General features: G+C 36.6%; 1 protein-coding gene across 1 annotated transcript in view; it reads right to left on the bottom strand.

The window, feature by feature from the left end:
- Positions 1-19,141, bottom strand: part of CFAP46 (cilia and flagella associated protein 46) — a 61,435-nt gene that overhangs the window by 33,976 nt on the left and 8,318 nt on the right. The window contains 15 exon segments of the mRNA XM_050340828.1: positions 268-433; positions 1,132-1,263; positions 3,195-3,376; positions 4,142-4,249; positions 4,949-5,092; positions 5,439-5,652; positions 6,252-6,464; positions 7,959-8,092; positions 8,628-8,770; positions 10,145-10,275; positions 11,168-11,291; positions 13,184-13,304; positions 14,305-14,530; positions 16,514-16,704; positions 18,009-18,107. Coding sequence (XP_050196785.1) covers positions 268-433; positions 1,132-1,263; positions 3,195-3,376; positions 4,142-4,249; positions 4,949-5,092; positions 5,439-5,652; positions 6,252-6,464; positions 7,959-8,092; positions 8,628-8,770; positions 10,145-10,275; positions 11,168-11,291; positions 13,184-13,304; positions 14,305-14,530; positions 16,514-16,704; positions 18,009-18,107 — 2,328 coding nt within the window.

Below are 19,141 nucleotides of genomic sequence, written 5' to 3' on the forward strand. Positions count from 1 at the left end.
GAAAATCAGAGAGCAAATTACTTTGCAGAAAACTGTTGTGAGCTTGACAATTGCCTAAAACCCTAAGAACCATCAAATGCAGTAAAAGAGCACGTGAGTCCCTGAATGTGTAACGTGTGGTATGTGAATGCAGGTAAGAAACCATAAATGAGTTTATGGCAAATAAGTCTCTTTCCCCTTTTAGGAAAGGTACCTTTAAGTTTCTTTACCATCAGCACCAATCACTAAACACAAGCACAGTTAACAATACCTATTAGAAATTCTTACCTCTTTATTTTTAGATTCTGCTTTAATTATACTCTTAAGAATTATTTCAGTAGGTTCTTTAAGATGTTCTCTGTCATGTGGAGAGCCCAGCAAAGGTAAACATGCATTCCAGAAGTGCCTGGCTGCAAACATTACTAGGGAATAATTTCCCGCTTCACCTGCATACCTGAAGAAAGAAAAGTACAGCTTAATGCAGGGAAACCAATCCTACTTTAGCCAAAATAAAAGATTTTATTTCTACAAATATTGGGGTTTACCTGATCTACACACCACCATATGTAATCTCAGCAGGGAGGAGTTAGCATGTGAGCTTCATACAAAAGCTATTTTCCATTTTTATATACCAAACACCTTCACACATTCAGAAGCAGCAATAAGTATCATATTAATGACTTTACTGTAATTCTGTATAATTTTAGATCAAGAGCATTCATTAAAAAATAGCAGAAATCTACTTAAGATGTTGTCATTGGAATAATATACATTCTTGTCTTCCTATTATGTTAATTTCTCATTCTAAAAAACATTAAAAAATAGAACAAAAAATTCTTAGCATGCCATTGATTTTGCTTAGCATTGTACCACTGTAACACATGAACGTGCCCCAAGGAGTCTGGACTAGATCCTTTCTGAGGTCCTGCCAACCATGCTCTCCTATCATCCTATGACACTACAAGATCAGCTACGTGGAAAGTAGTTGATAAATTTACTGAAGTGTAAAAGTTTCCCAAATCCTTTGTTAAACATTTCAACTCATAACTATTTTGCTTTTTATCAGTGTTGGGAGAAAATATGCTGATCCCCAAATCTGTAATCAAATTTTAGATCTGTTTTATATTAACCTTGTCTCAAAATAAAACATACCTGGCACTCTGAGCAAAGGCATTTGATGCTGCTACACGCAGATGTTTTCTTCCAGCCAAATTTTCCATTATGCTCTGTCCTTGCATCCAGGCAGTAATGCTTAACATTTCTTGTTTCACTCTGTTACCTGGCCTGCATAAAGGCAAATACTTCAAGAAGTGCTAAGTCTTCCAGTCTAAGACCATCCCATTTCCTATTAATGATGTTTTCAAGTTTCTACCATATAGATGTCCCTTGCTTTGGAAGTTACAAATGCTTCTACTGAGTTTTCTTTTACAATCACGACACATTTCAAAAACTGAACATTTTGTGAAAATATAGAATAAAATATCTTTTTCATGCCTCTAATGATTATAACTGTGAAATCAGATGTAAAAAAACTATTATCTATATTTAGCAAGAGAAGAAAATAGATTTGTAGTTTTCTCCCCATGTTTCACTATTGTACATCAAACAAAATATTAGTCTAAAACTGAACTTAAACAGTAAGCAATTAAAAACAGAGTTCAGGAAAATTAGACGATTTTTGATAGTTTCTTTCAGAATTTGTAATGCTTATGTCTGGTAAATTATGCACAGGGCTCTGGAGAAAATGATAAGAATCCTATTCTACTACATTTAAAAGAAAACAATGTAGGTTGCAATGCTACAGTTAATCAGTTAAAAATTAATAAGCAAATAAATTTGATACCTTTGGTTAATAGTGACTTTGTAAGAAAAGAAGAAATACAATTTGCAGGATTTTTTTAAGGTCTTAGTTACAAACGCAGCCACGACCAGACGTGCACACTCCAGCTGCTCTGTTCTACCCTGTGTGAGAACCGACAGCCACGGTCTGTGTGCACCAGAGGGCACCAATGCCCACAGCACAGCTCGGCAACACCGTCAAAATCGACCTCTCCGTCCCCAGGCTGTGCTTTACCTGGAAACACTGAGCCTCTCTTCCCTTTCTGGAAACAGCACTGACAGTGCATGACTACATTTCTTTGTCAAAGAATCAAACATTTTATGATTCATTACTTCGCAGATTGCTGGATGTGCAGCAGGTATACTCTCAATTTCTGTAAAGTTCTGAAACTATGTATTTCATATTAAGATATCTTACTTGGTTTTACATGTTTGTTTGTTTGTTTTTCCCCAGGCAGAAAACAACCACGAGTTTCAAAGAGCAGAACACTGTTTTTAAAAGAGAAATTATTTTGCAGAGAAAAAAAGGAACAATACATTGTATCCAAACTCTTTCACAGGTTTATTTCAAACTTCCTACAGTCCAAAAAATTGCTACTAAATGGAGTTGACTCTCTCCTCTTCTGATAAAATTAAATCCTGCTTTTGGAGGAAATGATATAAAAAAGGAAGGATCAAAGGATATCACCTTTTTATAATAAAGAACTCCACCAATAGATCCATTTATATACGAAATCTTTTTGTGGTTTTTTTGTTTGTTTGTTTGTTTTTCTTTGGAATCAAAGTTTCAAATAATCAGTTAAGTAAGATACTGGTTTTTAAAGAAATGAGCTACATTCCTATTGCACCCATATGTATAGTGGCAGTAAGACCATACAGGTACCTGACAGCAGAACCTGGAATAAAGGAGCTGCTGTCACCTTTCATCACCTCCAGACCCATCCTGGCCCAGGAACTGTGCAGACCCTTGGTGTACTAGAGGCAGGTTGGCAGCATTGGAAGCAATTTGCATCAGCAAAAGAACTTGAATCACCTATTTTCTGCCTGGAGATTATAAAAGGGTCAAAATAGCAAGATTGTCAGAGACCATTTCAGAAGAGCAATGCTCCCTGGGAAGACACCCAAACACATGGATGGATGACCTGCTGACTTTCTTGGATAACAAACTTCATCTGTCTTCCTGAACTGGGTCCGGTGCCACAATCTGGATCTCCCACTGCTTTTTACTTTCACTTTCATCTCTAACTGTACAAGTGTTTTGTAAAAAAGATTCTTTCATTGCTGGTTATGTGATCAGATGCATTTACCCTCTATACTCTTTCTTCAAACCTTAGTTCAGGTATACCACTGCATCGTGCAAAATGCCACATACTTACACATCATATTTCTTAGTATCTCTCTTCTTGACAGAATTCCCATCTGATTCCAAGATCCTTTTGGAACAAGCTGTCACTATTTCATAGTCGTGTGATACGTATGCAAAATACGTAAGTCGTGTCAGTGTCTGCAGCTCCACTAAGGAATCTGACCAACTGCATTCTAAAGCACATTGCACTAACTAGGAGGGGAAAAAGAAAAAAAGAAAAAAATTGGAAAAAAAGGAAGAAAAAAAGAGTTTAAATTCCAGGGGTTTAAATGTTCTTTTCTACAGCACTTACATGCTTCACAGCTGTGACTTCCTTACAACCCATCTGGGCATGGAACAAGTACTTAATAAAACCATCTAGAAAACTAAAGAGCTGCAATTACAACCAAAATATCCAGTAGAGAGGCATCATTCATCTTGTAGTAAGTATTACTATAGTGTATGCAAATCCAGCTCTAAGCATGCATATATAAATGTCTTCTTATATACACAGAAGCTTGGACTCATAATCTTAGAGGTCTTTTCCAACCTAAACACACACACATATATATATATGTATGTTGTTTCATATCTAGGTTCATTCATAAGGACCCAGATCCTAGTCTTCTGGAAGAAGGACTTCTACACAAGTGCTGGCCAATGTCACCAGACTCCCAGCTAAATGGGGAAATACATCTCAGACAAGAAAGCTCTTTACCCAAGTTAGAAATTATAAATACAGTAATCAAACAGGTGAGGCTGCCTTACCTCACCCTGTTTTGAAAATATGAGGTGTAAAGCTTTCTACGCTACCCCTATTGCTCTTGAACAGCCTGGTAATGAACAGGATCACAGGAAAACTGTGGCACTCAAAAGTGTGAGTAATTAGAGAAGACTGACCAAAAGCAAGCACTTTAAGAAAATACACATCATGTAAGACTTAATTTTTAAATCTCAAGAACTAATTAGAAAAAATACCTCAGATAAGCTAGGAACAGTGAAATCCATGAGACCCAAGCCGTTACATGAATACATTTCCAGACCAACAAGAATTCTTTCCATAGGATTTTGTGCTTCGTCATTATTCTAAGCAGAAACAAAAGATTCACATTGAGATTTTTTTTTGTAAGTCAATAATATTAAGAACATTAGTTGAGATGACAAGGTATTTATAATAATAATACTTGAAAACCTCGATTTGCTTTAAGCAAGTCCTTAAAAAGGGGATTTTATGTATTTATATATTTTTAATTAACATTGTGAACTCTGAGCTACTACAGTTTCAACACTAAAAATCCCCAACAACAATACAATGAAGGTAGATTTCATATTTCATTGGAGGATTCCAGTTTTATAGACTGGAAATTATAAAATAAAAATATAGGAATAAAATATTGCTTTCCAACTTACTAGGCCTGTAATCTATTGATGAAGAGGCCATAGTAAATGTTGATATAAATATAGATGACTTTTCTTAAAATTGTTAATGTAGCCATTTTATTATTTTACATGTATGAATTCAAGATCAACTCTGCTCAACAGTCATTATATAACAAACACCACAACGGCAGCAAACAACAGATTGAAAAAATGTAGACTCATTGCTACGTCCAATGTGAAAAATTTGCCATGTTCCTATTAGAACTACAGCCAAAATTTATTTTCACATTGTATTCAAATATACAAAATATACATTGATAATTTCAGTCATTATTAAATGAACATACGACTGTAACTTTTCTCTGGGAAATTTCATTATTATGGAGGATTTCAGGGAAATCATACCTCGTCCTGAGTTCCAAGATTGATCTGCTGCTGATTTAACTGCTTTGCTTTCACCCAGGTAGCAATGACCTGTTGTTGGGCAGCGACAGGGACTGTTCCCTTAGGTGTGGTTCCATTCATCACATTTAGGGCAAATTCACAAATCTAAACACAAAAGATGAGGAGAAAAAAAAAGAAACCTTAAACACAGAGAGAAACGTGGAAAGCTCCTTGTATGGAACATGCCATCCATTAGTTATTTTTAAATGATTGCACACACATCTCCAAGCCTGACAACACCTCTTGGAGGTGAATTCACAAGGCAAATGGAAGTTACAGCCCTCAGCCCCAAGCTGGTAAAGAGCTCCAGTGTGCCCCTAGGGAGGATCTGTGTGGCAGAACTGTAAAAGATGGTAAGCTTTTTTTTGCAAAAAATTCTACTCTCGAATTTACAGGAATTGTAATATATGACAGCAGAACAAAAGGAACTACAGAAATAAGGGGGTTGTACCTCTAGGGCAGCTTTGATGTCAGAAAGTCCACTAGGGTCTACTAAAAGAGACTGGGTGACAGTTGCCTTTTCCTGTTTCTTTCCTCCAGCTTTTCTGCCATTGTCCACTGCTGTATCTTCTTCTTTCTCCTCAGCAGGTTTTGGCTCTGGAATCCAAGGAATAATGAGGCCCCGAGCCAAAGCATTACATAACATCAGCAAAATCTCAGTACTTCTGCAGAAAAAAACAAAAATCAAAAGTGCATACTGCATCAGATCAAAGGCAGGAATAAAGTTTATTGTTTTCAAGTAATAAGTATTGCTTGAAAATCTAGTTTTTTCTTAGAAAGCAGAATTACAGATGTTGCAAAAAAAATTTGGTCATTGGAAAAGCAGTTTAAATGGTTAAAACTACAAAACCCACAATCAATTTTCATAGTTTACATCCATTTTTAAAGCTCTTTCTCTAATTGAAGCTTCTCTTTCATCACAGGAAAAAAACCCTAAAATTCATATTTATGTCAAACATTAAACCATAACTTTTTATTAGTAAGGCTGCTATACATGAAAATAATAACTACTTTCCAAACAATTACCCTAAGCCAAACAAAGTATAGTAACAAAGAACAAACAGAAAGGATTCAAGTGTAATTTTCACACCGGAAAATTAAATTTACCTTCTGAACTACTCTAATAATACCAAAGTCCTTCCACTACTAATGAAAGCCATCAAGAAATGTCTTTCACAGCACAAAGTGATTTACAATATTTGCAAAAATATTTCTTATGCTTTAGGGAAAAAAACCCTGTTCATATGCAAACATCTAAATTTACCCATTGTATCCAACAGTCTTGATGGCTCCAAGCAGAGTCTGCAGATACTCCAAGATTTCCCTCTGTCTTGCTGAAGAAATCAGATGCCTGTTGTAATTTAAGATATAGACCACAGCATTGTGAACAATCCAGGCTTCATTCAGTTGTTCTCCTATTTCAGCTGCACGCTGGAAGTTTTCCATAGCATATTGAGATAAGGAGTCTATCCATAAACTGTAAAATTATTATAAAGAAGCTGTTATTCCAAAGCTTCAACATTAGAAGGAATTACATGGTAAGGTTAAATATGCAGTAGTACATCTCAATCAACTACAAGAACAAAAATTTAATTTCTTTTCAGTTTTAGGTATTAAGTCCTCATCCACTGACTGACATTTGACTTGGATGAGATGATGATTGAGGAAAGGAAACAGTATCAACATAAAATGAATCATCTGTGACACTCAAATGTTATTTAGCTTCAGAAACAGTGTCTATGGTTCACGCTTCACCCACATGGGTTTTTTTTTTAAATGCTTGTGTGGCCATGTGATGGCTCTGCCCCCAGCAGTGCCAGAAATCATTAAACATCCATGACAGGGCTCTCCTTGGATATAGATAAAAGTACATTCCAAGTTCCACTCAGGAGCCAAGGACACACCTTTTGGACTTACAACTGCATGTGTTCTTGCACTCAAAGGCATTTTCAGATGCTCTGAAATGTTGTATTCATTTTTAATAGAGTAAACATCCTTTTCACAGCCTATGTGATAACTTTCTTTCGATAACTTTCTTTTTTTTTTTTTTAGTTATTATCAAATTGTACCACTACTTAGACAAAGCAATATTAAAAATACAGTCTTGAATGACCCCACAGAATGGCCATAGTTAAAATGTCACAAAGCCAAAAGCACAAACTGACACTGGGTATTACTGTGCCAACAATGGCACAGGACACAGTAGAGCAAAGTGATTTTTTTCTTATGGGTTTTTAAACTATTTGGGTAAACTCAAAAGCTGGTGGTAAATTTTGGAACAGAATTCTCATCTTCTTTGCCCCTTGGCTCTGATCAGTTTATGATTTTTCCTGCTGTCTCAGGACATGACCACTGCCACAGCAAGCCAAGCATCAGCACAAATGTGAACAGCGGAGAGTCAAAGTGTCATCTCAGAATTCTCCTTTGCTCTTCTCCTTGCTCTTCTCCTTTGCAAGAAATAATTGTGTGAGATCAGAAAAAAACAATACTTGCTATATTCTACTCTCCCAGATTCATTTCAGCTGATTGGATGGAATAGAAAAGATCTGCAAACTGAAATAACGCATTGTATGCATTCAGTAGTATGAAATCATTGTAGTTATAAGAGCTATAAAGCAAGACAAAGAGGTTTTTGATTTGGGAAAACATTTTTAAATATAAAATTCAATTATCTAAATGTTTATATAGACAGATTTAATAGTTTTTAAGCTTGGACTACTAACCTCTATTTCCAGAGAAATAAATGTTAAATGAAAAAGAAAATCCACACTCCAGAATGAAAGCAAACAAAAGAAAGACTATTTCAAACTATTTTCTTAGATCCTTTTTCCATTACCATGACTACCCACAAAAATGAAGAATATGGTGACAATGAATTTTACTAAGGAGCAACAGCTTCTGTAATTATCTGTCTGATAAATAATGGTCTGTCAGAGCTCCTGGGTCTTGACATATATTAAGGAAATAGCACCTGTATGTTTTCCATTCTGGATCATTTTCCAGAAGATATGAAACATCTCCTGGATGATACTGGTTTGTGTCTTCTGGAGGTACAGCACGATCATTCAGTTCAATTCCCTGCAATCTTAAGAAATGAACAGTTGCCTGGAAAGACACAGAGAAATAAATTATCTACAGAGGTTATCACTGTGAAAACAGACTATGACTCAGTATCAAAGTTACCTCTTCACAAATAAGAAAATACAAAATGCTTTTTCAGATGTTGTACAGGTATGTACAGCTGTGTGAAATACAATGCAAAATACTTCATAATCTTACAATTGTCTACAGCCAATTTTACTAAATAATTACATTGAGAAAAAAAACATATTTTATGTATATAATTTTTTTAATCATGCTGGAACTTTAGGGATCAAGAAATGTAATGTCACATGTCAAACATTTACAGCAGAATCTCTTGTAAAAAAGTGTTATCACCATCTGCAGTGAAACTACTGCAATAGTTACATTCACACAGTATTTTGATAAGATGCTTCATGAAACTACTTCATCCTCTAGTTCCTAGGGAGACAGAAAATAACTAAACATAATACCAGTGCTTTAAGATGTATACATAAAATTATACATAAAACAAAACTAAATGAGAGAAATATGAATTACAGTCACGTAATTTATTTACCTCTGCATTAATGAATCTTATTTCTGCTAGTATTCTGAGTAAATTTCTTTCAAAAGAGAAGGAATGAGCAGGTAGCAATGATTCTCCTGAGGTGTCACCTTGACCATCAACCATCATAGCTGCACCAGCTTTGCTCTTCCGTGCTAAAAATAAATAAATAACCCCATTATTATTTTCATGCAAATCATTACCCTCAATTTAAAATTTACAAATCCCCCCCCACATTCTTAAATCCCCAAGGAAGAGTTTGTAGGAAAAGATTTCAAATTATTTCACATAATTTTTCTCACTGGTAGCATTCATTGCACTCAAAGCCTGTTCTTAGGCAGTGCTGAGACATTGGTTACCTGTGATTTTTGCTGCATTTGTGCAGAAACTTCAATATTTGCAGCAAATAACTTGCTCCAGTCATAACATGCACACTGAAATTACATCAGTGTGAATAGACCCCATGGGCTCTAGTTAATTACTGCACTCATGGAAGTGGAGGACTGAACATTCTGTAGTGGCTGAAATCTTCATGTGGGTAAACCATGGACAGGGCTGACTTTCTGGTAACACACACATCAGTAAAGACAAAACAAGCAGTATTTTTCTTTGGTTTAATAATGAAGAGAAAAGACTCAGTTATTTGACTATAAACACAAAGTTTGGAAGAACACACCAGTTTTCTATTCGTGATGCTTTTGGTGCATGGTTGCCTTCAGTTTCTGGTAAAAACTTATTTTTCCCTTTCGTTTGGAAAAAAAGTCAAAAGATTACCCATGGCCCGTCTGGAGATACAAAACTTGAAAAAGAAAACAGGCAAATTCATGCCCTATTTTAAGAAGACATTGTAAATAATGTAGAGAAGAAAGGTGGAATAGGTTCAATTAACACTTGCAACTGAAAAATGTTGCATTTCACCTGTTCCTAAAGGTGAGTTTTATGAACTCCCTGGCAAAGCCAACTTCACTGGACACATGTAAAAGCCAGCAAGCAGCTGGGGATTTAAAAAGTGCTTTTACCAAGCTAAGAACTCTTTTAACATGTATGGTGGGTTTCCAGCAGACCCCCAAGGAATAAGGCCCAATGTTGGATACCTCAGGGAAACGACAAATAAGGGAAAAGGGTAAAAATTATTACCACGTGAGCCTCATACAAAGTGACTGACAACCCATTTTTCTTCAGGTTCCTCAGGCACTGATAATATGGACCTGGATGATCATTAGGGAAAGTACCTGTTTTCCTAAGACAGGTAGATTTATTTCATACAAGTGCTTTCCTGCAGTACTGATGAAACATTTCTGAAGCTATGGCTTCAACAAAAAATGTATTGACTGATTTCTAGATTGGGAGGCAGAAAGAATATTCCATGTATGCCAACACACAGACAAGTGTCAAGAGCGACAGACAAGATGCTCAGGGAACTTTGGGAATGGGAAGAAAGAAAAGAGGATTGTCTGACTCCTTCAAGTAGCTCTAATAAATGAGGAAAAAGTTCCTCTTACAACATTCAAAATAAATTGTTCACTTACTTTTTTGGGGCTTTGATACCTTCCTAAACAAGTTATCTTCATACAAGAGGCAGAATCTACATGCTGCACGGCAGACATCCCAGACTTCCTGTTTACATGCAACTTTTGCCAAATCTGCCCAAAGTGTAATTCTACCAAAGAGAAAAAAACATAAATAAAAGTAGTTTATAAGCAAGATTATCTTCCACAGTTCAGGATCGACAAAAAGATCATGCCAATAATGATGGCCATCAGGAAAACACAATTAAATCTACTCAAAATTAATAAATAGATGACTTTTTGTCAGTAGTAAAGATAACACTATTAATTTATTAATTAAAAAGAATCTCCTCAGCATATCAAGAGTGGATTTCTTGGTTTGGATGGTAACTATATTGAAATGTGATGACCCTAATTTTCTGCCTTAGAAAGTAAACTAAATACTTAAAAACAGATGTTGAGAATTTAAAGATATGTCTTCAAAACAAGTTTGGATTCAGAATATTTTAGAAAACAAACGACTTTAAATTTCATCACAGGAATTTTTAGTGCAGCAAAAAATGAAACACCTCCTTTTACATAAAGAATGACAAAATGATTAATAGTCAAAATGAAACCTGGCATTTTTCTACAGGTTAATCTTTCTGACTTTCAGAATGTACACCTGAATTTTTTACCAAGAAAGGTGTAGCATATGGTGTGGTACAAGGACCTAAAAGGACAGGACACTTCCAAGTTTCAATTGTACATAAAGTACAAGTTTTAATCAACTCATCCTTCTGTGTGTTGAGCTTCTATCAACAGACCAGGTGAGTTAGGTGTGCATGTGAGAGCAGATTAGGAACAGGGAAAGAACAGTTCTGCACAGCAACATATCAGAGCCTGTCAGGAGTTAAACACACACTGCAGTGCTTTTCCAGGGCTGATTCAAGTACTCAGCCTCTTCCACGGTACCATCCAGAAACTGAACCTCTGCAATAGAAACTTTCCCCTCAGACACTTCCACACAAGACAAAAGAGACACTTCTGGCCTGCAGTAATTACCTCTCACTGTCATTTTCATTTCTTGAGTGTTTCAAATGCTCATCAACTTTCTGCACACTCTTAGTGTGATGCTGGGCTTTTGCACAGAGGAAGCTTATTTGGCTCGTACTTTTACCTGAAGAAACTTTGCAAAGAAACAAGAATATAAAGTAGTTTTTAAGTAACACAGATTAAAAAATCCACATGAAGGGCAAGCCATTTCACTCATAATTACTTGTTGAAACATTCAAAATCGAGTCCTTTCCTCACTCCTTCAAGCTTATCCCAAACCAACCAACCAACATGAAAGATCTGTATCCCACCAGCACCTACTCTGCTTTTTTCTAGATCTTCAGATATAGCTGTCCCACACAAAAATTGATCTATGTTTGTTTGACCCCAAATATCTCAAGTACACTTCTTTCCTGACAGGACATGTGCTCTAGTACATAAAAAGTGCTTCTGATTTTAAAATACACACATAACCAGGTTCAGTTACAGCAACAAGAGGAAGGCACAGTGTCTTACCATTCTTGCTAAGTATCTTTGGCAATGCACTGTCCATGTGGTACCTCTGTGCTACCCAACCATGCACAGAGCACTGACAGAACCTGTCCAGTACAATGCACACTGACAGTAGAATTATGTTGGAAATAACACCAGGTTGGAAAGAATTATGGATTGAAGGACATTGTTCTCTGGGTCTGTGGGTACTGCTCTCACTAAATTAGCCAGCCATACACGTCAAAATAGAATGAAAGGTTTTTATACAACTGAAAAAAACCCACTACAAATCTGGTGTCATATGTATATTTTAACAATAGAATTACATATATATTTTACTCCTTCAATAAACACGTGTAAGCTTGTTGCAATTAAAGTGTCACGGAAAAAGCAAAAAACTCACTGCTTAGATGACAGCCTCATGACAAAATGGAATTTTTCACAACAAAATTTTATAAAGTGTTGTATCAAATGAAGTCCTGTGACAGCTGTAATGTTGTAATAATCTCACTCGTTTTAATGACTCATCTTGGAAGATGTGTACTAAGATTTACTCTGAGAAACTTCAGAATTAATTTTACAGTTGTCAACTGAAAATTTAAAAGCAAGGAGACGTGCATGCTTATAATTCTCTTAATTTCACAAACACAACGCATTTTATCTCTTTAAATCATGTATGAAAATGATACATATGAAAAGGACTGCACAGAGTGGAATAGCTGATCTGTAAATAAGACTCTGGCTTGTAAGTGATCAGTTGATCAAGTTTGAAATGGGGATGTGCAGGGTCAGCGTTGTGCCCTGGCTGAACAGATGGCACGAGAGAACTGCTGGGTCTTCCACAGCACAAACAGGATCCTTTGGGAGCTACAGGATTCCTCCTGCAGCATTCCCTTCCTCCAGCACAATCTCTACCACGGGATGACACCAGGGTACACTCAAAGTCAGTGACATTAGTCACACACTTGCTTTATGACCATGGTAATTAAAAAACAGCTCAAACAATCTGGAAAGTCTCTCCATTTGTCTTCAACCAGGGGCTGTACAGTCACAAACCAAAGCTGTGTGGGGCAGAAGGAACACGCCTATTTGTGTTCCATGTTTTAGAAGGTAAATAATGAATGAATGCCTCAATCTCTGTACAGAACTCGAGCTCTCAAAAGTAAGATTTTAGAACAGAAAGACAAGTACAATATAGAACGAAAATGCAATGTAATTAACACAGGGTGTTATGGGGTGAAATTTCTGAAAACACCACTTAAAAATGACCTCAGGAGTTGCTCATAGTGAAAATGAATTAGAACTACTTCCAGCCCACTATAGCACAACATGAAGGTTTAGACAAATCTGGAGGGGAAAACAACACCCTTTCCAGTATCACAGTACAACTTTATCAATGACATTGATAGGAACTGTGCCACAGAATTCAGCAGAACTGTCACTTCACCTGTACTGCAACACACTCCGTGTTGCTGTGTCCAGCCTTTAAGAAGACAAAGTGCAGTACCTTTTAGTCACAGAAATGAACTTTACCTTTAGCTTCATTTTCACTGTCAAGGACTATTCGAAATGTATCAGGAGCCAGTGCAAGACCTGCGTTTACCAGAAGGGATCTCTTTTTCCTCACATTGTCCTTTTGTTTTCCCCTTTTAGCCTATGTAAAGAAAAGAACTCGTTAGTATAAGGCTCATTTTATATTCCAAGTACACCTTATTAACTCAATGTAACAGAATGCAGATCATATAACTTGCTACTACCAACAAAATACCTATAGGAATCGGGTATCTTCATGTATCTTACACATCTTTCTGAAGTCTTATTGTCACTGAAAGTGACTGTGGAACTTCTGTTGATATTCACAGGAATACAGCAAGGATAATTTAATATGAAGTACCATTCACGCTTCCCATGAAACTCTACAGTGTATTCCTCAGTATATAACCTGTCATTATAATATACTTTCTTAAACAAAGAACATTATTTATTTAAAAATCAACAATAACACATCCATTATGCAATAACAAGGAGTTGCTACAAAATATAAAAAAATTCCTGGTCTTCTCAGAATGAATCAAAAGTCAGAAGAGGTGCAAGTGCTTTTTTTTAGGTAACATTTAAACAGAGTAAGCTTGCATATGGAAAAGCATTAAAACCACACAAAAAATTGGTTGCCAGCATGATTTTTGTTCAGGTGCTGAGGCAGCAGAACAGAATTAGATGCAGTAACTCTTGACAGTGACTACACTGTGACTTTAGATTATATTATTTAGCAGCATTTGTAAGTGCCTCATAATACTGATTTATCTCGAAGCCAGCCAGGACGTTCAGCTATTTGGACACCGCTCTTCTCATTAAACAAAACACTCTTTCGTGCAATAAAATCCTAATTGCTGACAATTGCTAATAAGCTTCTTTTTTGCTGATATTTTTGCTAATTAACAACTCCCTCCCCCCACGAAATAAGTATTTAATGTAAGTGGGAGAAAAATCCTCTAATCACAACCTTCAGGCTGTGAAGCAGCACAACCACTTCAGTGACAGTTTGCTGAAAGCAAGCCAATGCTGGCTCTGCTAACACTCAGTTCTACTAAACAGCTGCATGGAATTTAACAAACAAATCTGTTCCAGCTGCAGCCCTTGTTCGTCCTGGTCACCTGTTCAATCATCACGGCCGCCCGGTCCTCCTGACGCTCAGGTGCCTGGTACAGCACCGAGCACCAATATACGCGGTTCAAAGCCAGTCTCAGATGTTCCTGGTACTGCCCACTGCTGTCCAGATGAAGAGCTTTTTGCAGATGTCCCACGGCAGCCTCCAGCCTGTCCCCATCTTCTTCAATACGAGCTATTTCCATGTGAACTTGGCAACGCAGTGTCAGCGTGCTGAGGAACACACAACAAATTTAAGCGTAAACTGTTGAAATGAGGCACACTAAAATTCTTGGACCTAGAACTCACAAAAAGGTGAAACTCAATAATTAAAGGAACTCTAGTACGAAAATTGATACTCCCTTTATAACTGACTTGTTTCTTTCATTTTCACTATCATGCCTTTTTAATAGAAATTACTAAGAAAATTTAACTGCATATTACTTTTATTAACCCTGCAGGATAAAGTAACACATCTTGTGGACAAACTGATATTTGTATATTAATAGAACTCTCTTTCAGTACTGCTTAGGTGTGCAAACCAAGTGCATAGGTTTTCAAAAGCAGTTAACTGCCAGAGAAAGGATAATGTACTGGATAGTGGCCACTTTTGATAGAAGTCCACTGTCTGTTCCTAACATTTAAGTAGAAGGTAACACTCCTGTAAGTCTAGCCCTGGTTGTACCAGCTGGCTCACCTCAGGCACACACAGTCACTGTCAGTAGTGCCCCTGCCCAGGTGTTGCTCACACCACTCCATGAAACCAGAATGTTTTCCCCAAAACCTGCACGTTCTCCAGCCTCAGGTACACTGGGCTCCCTCTCCATCACCTGCCCTAGGAAGCTGTTCATGCCAGCTGAGAGCTCTACATGCTACTTTAGATTATTTTCAGGAAGAAAAAAAACCACAAAAAATGAGACAAATGAAAGCAATGTTCTGAGAAAGAGGAGAGAAGGTTTTCAAGCCTATCAAACATCTGCCACAGAACTCATGTATGGCCACATCAGAGCCCATCTGACTGATGGGCCCTCCTCCTGTGGGCCAAAGTAGCTACAATTAATGCTGCAATCCAACCGAAAATTAGGACAGGCAAACTAATAGTGGTAAATGATTTCAATCAGTCTCTAGTGACAGTATCACGTCAGACCTGAGCTTGAGTCAACTGGATTGCTAAGAATACAGAGGGTAACAAAGGCCAAAACCCTGACCCCAAAAAATCTAACCTGCAAGCTTTTAGAGAAAAATAGTCACTACTGACATTGAGCATAAACATCAAAGTTGCCTGTGCTGATCTGGCACTCTTTATATTCAAGCATATTCAAATGCTTGAATAACAGCACAGTAATACAATATACTGATTTTATACATCTGTGTTTCCACTTCTTCAGGTTCCTGTTTCCTCTTTGTGCGACAAAAAAAATGACATTTTAGAAACACCGAAAATAGATTCCTCACCTTCCTCTGCAATACTTCCATCAGAAACCACCCTGCTTCCTGCTCAAGAGGCAGACTGTGTCAATTGTAACTCACTCCATACAGGAATTCTGATCTCTGCTCTCAGCAGTCAGCCTATTCACAGGTCCAAACTCAATTAAGCACCACATGGTAAGGTCTACTTGTTTGACTCAACAAAAAAGGTGAAAATACTTAGGTGCTTAGGGTTAAGTACAGCATACATACATACGTACATACAGAACAGATCTAAAAAAAATACTAAATTTTCTTAATACAGTAGCTTTTTCAATTAAAAAGTACCACAAAAGATGCAATAGTAGTATCTTGCAAGAAGTGTCTTATTTGATATGTAATACAGAAACCATGATGCTTTATTTAAAACTAATTTTTCAGTGTTATGTTTTTAACCAACAAAAGTGATGTTAATGCAAGAATCTAAACCACAGTCCAACACATCCACTCATACTGCAGCTTTGGAATTTTCTCACATAATTCTGATTAACAAGAGTATTATTCAGTTCCTAAAGTATTTCAATATTTGATGTAGATCATTAAACAGTGTGAGATTTTGCTTGAAAGGAACCTATATTTCAGTGATTAATGGGGAATTATATGCAACATGCAGACAGACATTCATGTATTATAAGGTAGTGGAAAATTTTCAAAGACACTTATTTATCAGAGAACTTGAGCTTTTAAACGAGTTTGATGCCAAGACCTTCCAAAGTAACAAATAAAAAAGTTCACAGCATAGAAAATTACCTGTCAATCTCTTCAAGGGCATCAGCAACTGAGATCAAGGGCTTTCGCACGTGCTGGTGCAAGTTGTGCTGTAGCAGCGGCAAGCACAGATTCCACTGGGTTGCACAAACAACCTGAATCACGTCAGGATCTCCCAGCTGAACTGCACGTTTTAAGCTTGAGTCAAGGTTTTTTATCAATTCCAGCTGGCCCTACATAAATGAAACATTAATTAGCATATACTGCATTTAATGAATACAACTTCTTACACATTCCTCCAAATTTTAACAGCCAGCAGATTTTGGAAACTTGTTTTTTAATAATTCCTTTAATAAAAGCTTCTTTTGTAAGTAGGTATTGATAACTCAGGAGTGTTTTTTTAGATACTCCAGGCTGCCACTACATATTTCAGGCAGAAGTCTGTCAGCTATTCCCCTTCCTCATGATAAACAGAAATTGATAATTGTGAAGACTGGTGAATTCAGAAGGCATAGCTTTCTGTTTTTTCATACTAAGGTACCAGTGTTGTACAAGAGAGAAAAAACCCAAATATTATGAACAGGATTTGCCATACTGTCAATTAAATTTGGTTAATTTAATCAAATCTAAAAGCAAATCCTTACCTACAGCAACAGACATTTGCCATTTATTATGTTATTTTTAGAGGTATGCAATTTAAAAAAAAAAATCAAACAAAAAACTTCTCCAACTGCAGACACTGCAGCCCAAAATTTTAGAAATACCTAAATATCCTATTTTACATTTTAGCATTAGTTATGTTTCATATTATGAGGAATTACTGAACTTTTTCTCAAAAGGCGAATGGAATTTTTGCACTCCAAAATGAGCACAGCCATGGACAGGAGTAAGTTCATGCACTCCCAGTTCCATTAAACATATTCCTACTTCTCATTTTAGAAACTTTAGGTGACTCTAACAGCTATTCTAAACTCACTGCAGGCATCTCTCTAATCCCACTGACAACACTGATATTTAGGCTTCTACTTTTGATGGTCTGAATCATAACTGAGTCAACTGACCACAGAAATCTCAGAAAATCCTCCCCAGTGTAACAATTTATCAGGAATACTCTGTATTTCTCTGACAGAAGAATTTGCATGAGACTGCCCAGAACTTGCAATCAGAGTTGAGATGGACTGGACAATCCTTAGTGGTCCCTTCCAACTCAGGATATTCTATGAAAACGTCTCCCATAAAGGCAAAATATGAAAACATGAGACAGTTGCCTTTCCATGCCTCAGTGCTGACATCTTTGCTCTTGGAAAGTAATGTATTACGAACCTCTATAGCCACACAGAAGACTGAAAGGAAGAATAAACAACTGTGGTTTATTTTTCCCTGTCTCTTTCTTGGCAGCCCAGTTTAAAAGAATATAAAGCTTAAAAAAATTTCTGATCAGTTTAATGTAATTAAGACACACAGTCAAATGCAGTTTTCCACAATTAACACATTAAAACTTTTACTTTCCTCTCAAAGTGACTGTTACAGAACATACCTCAACAACTCCTTTGGTGTAAGTCACAATTTTAGTGCCATTTATTTTTCTTTCATATTCACATTCCAGGCATTCTATTTCAATAAGTTTCCCTGGTTCCTATAAAGTATTAATACACAAAATGCTAATTTTAATAATTAAAAGGAAATATGATAAAGATGAAACCCTTATAAATGTTATTAAAAAGGTACATGCTTGGAATAAACAAGCACTAGTCAAGACAGAATTCAGCTGGATGGGTAGTGAAACATTTAAGTGAAAAAAGAGGCTAGACTTTCAACTCTTCAGGAGAGATCTGACTATTACATCATATAATTTATATGTATGGATCATAGAAACATCTAAGATAAATTGTATTTGGTATAAATGGTTGGAGTAGGGAAATTCAGACAGCATCTCCATTCCTCAATCATTACAATGTTATCAAATCCCTCAGCATGATCTGTGTTAATTTAACATCCCCATGACTGCAAAACAGACAAGATCGTGGAAAACTGAGACGAACCCAGAACTGTCCCAGTCATGGTGTGACAAATACACAGAGATGGAATTCATGTTATGGCTGAGAAATTTGTCAGTGCTTGGCAAAAGCCAAGGAACTGGAACTCAGATGCAGATTTCCCTCACTCTGCTATGAAGAGGTTGCTGTCAAACCATGCTGGGCAGTCTGAAGGTGGTCACTTAAACCACACCAACTCCAAAGGAGAAGGTTAAAATAGAAGCAAGGTTTCTCTACTGCTGCCACATAACAGGTACTTGGTACTACTGTCTACACAAATACTCAAATCACTGTAAATCTTTGATCTAGAGGATTTAAACACATCTTCCAATGGAATGCTATGGATTTGTGTATGATTTTAGACATGCAGGAAATGTTCAGAATAACGGGCCTGAATCAGACACCTGGAATAAAAAAAATCAGTAAGTATAAACTAAATTTACAAGTAGCTTAAAGTAGGATCATTATAATAGAAATTTGAATTTCATTTCCAATCAAATTCTTGCACAGATAACATTTTAAAAACATAAGCAAAAATCCACAATTAGCATTTATTTGCCAGAATGAACTGCACTGCATATCATCCTGGTCTACCTACATCCTACCTTCTGACCTTGCATCTTCTCTCTAGTTT

Source organism: Myiozetetes cayanensis, unplaced genomic scaffold (genome assembly GCF_022539395.1).
Source record: "Myiozetetes cayanensis isolate MyiCay16 unplaced genomic scaffold, myiCay2020 scf10, whole genome shotgun sequence".
NCBI lineage: Eukaryota > Metazoa > Chordata > Aves > Passeriformes > Tyrannidae > Myiozetetes > Myiozetetes cayanensis.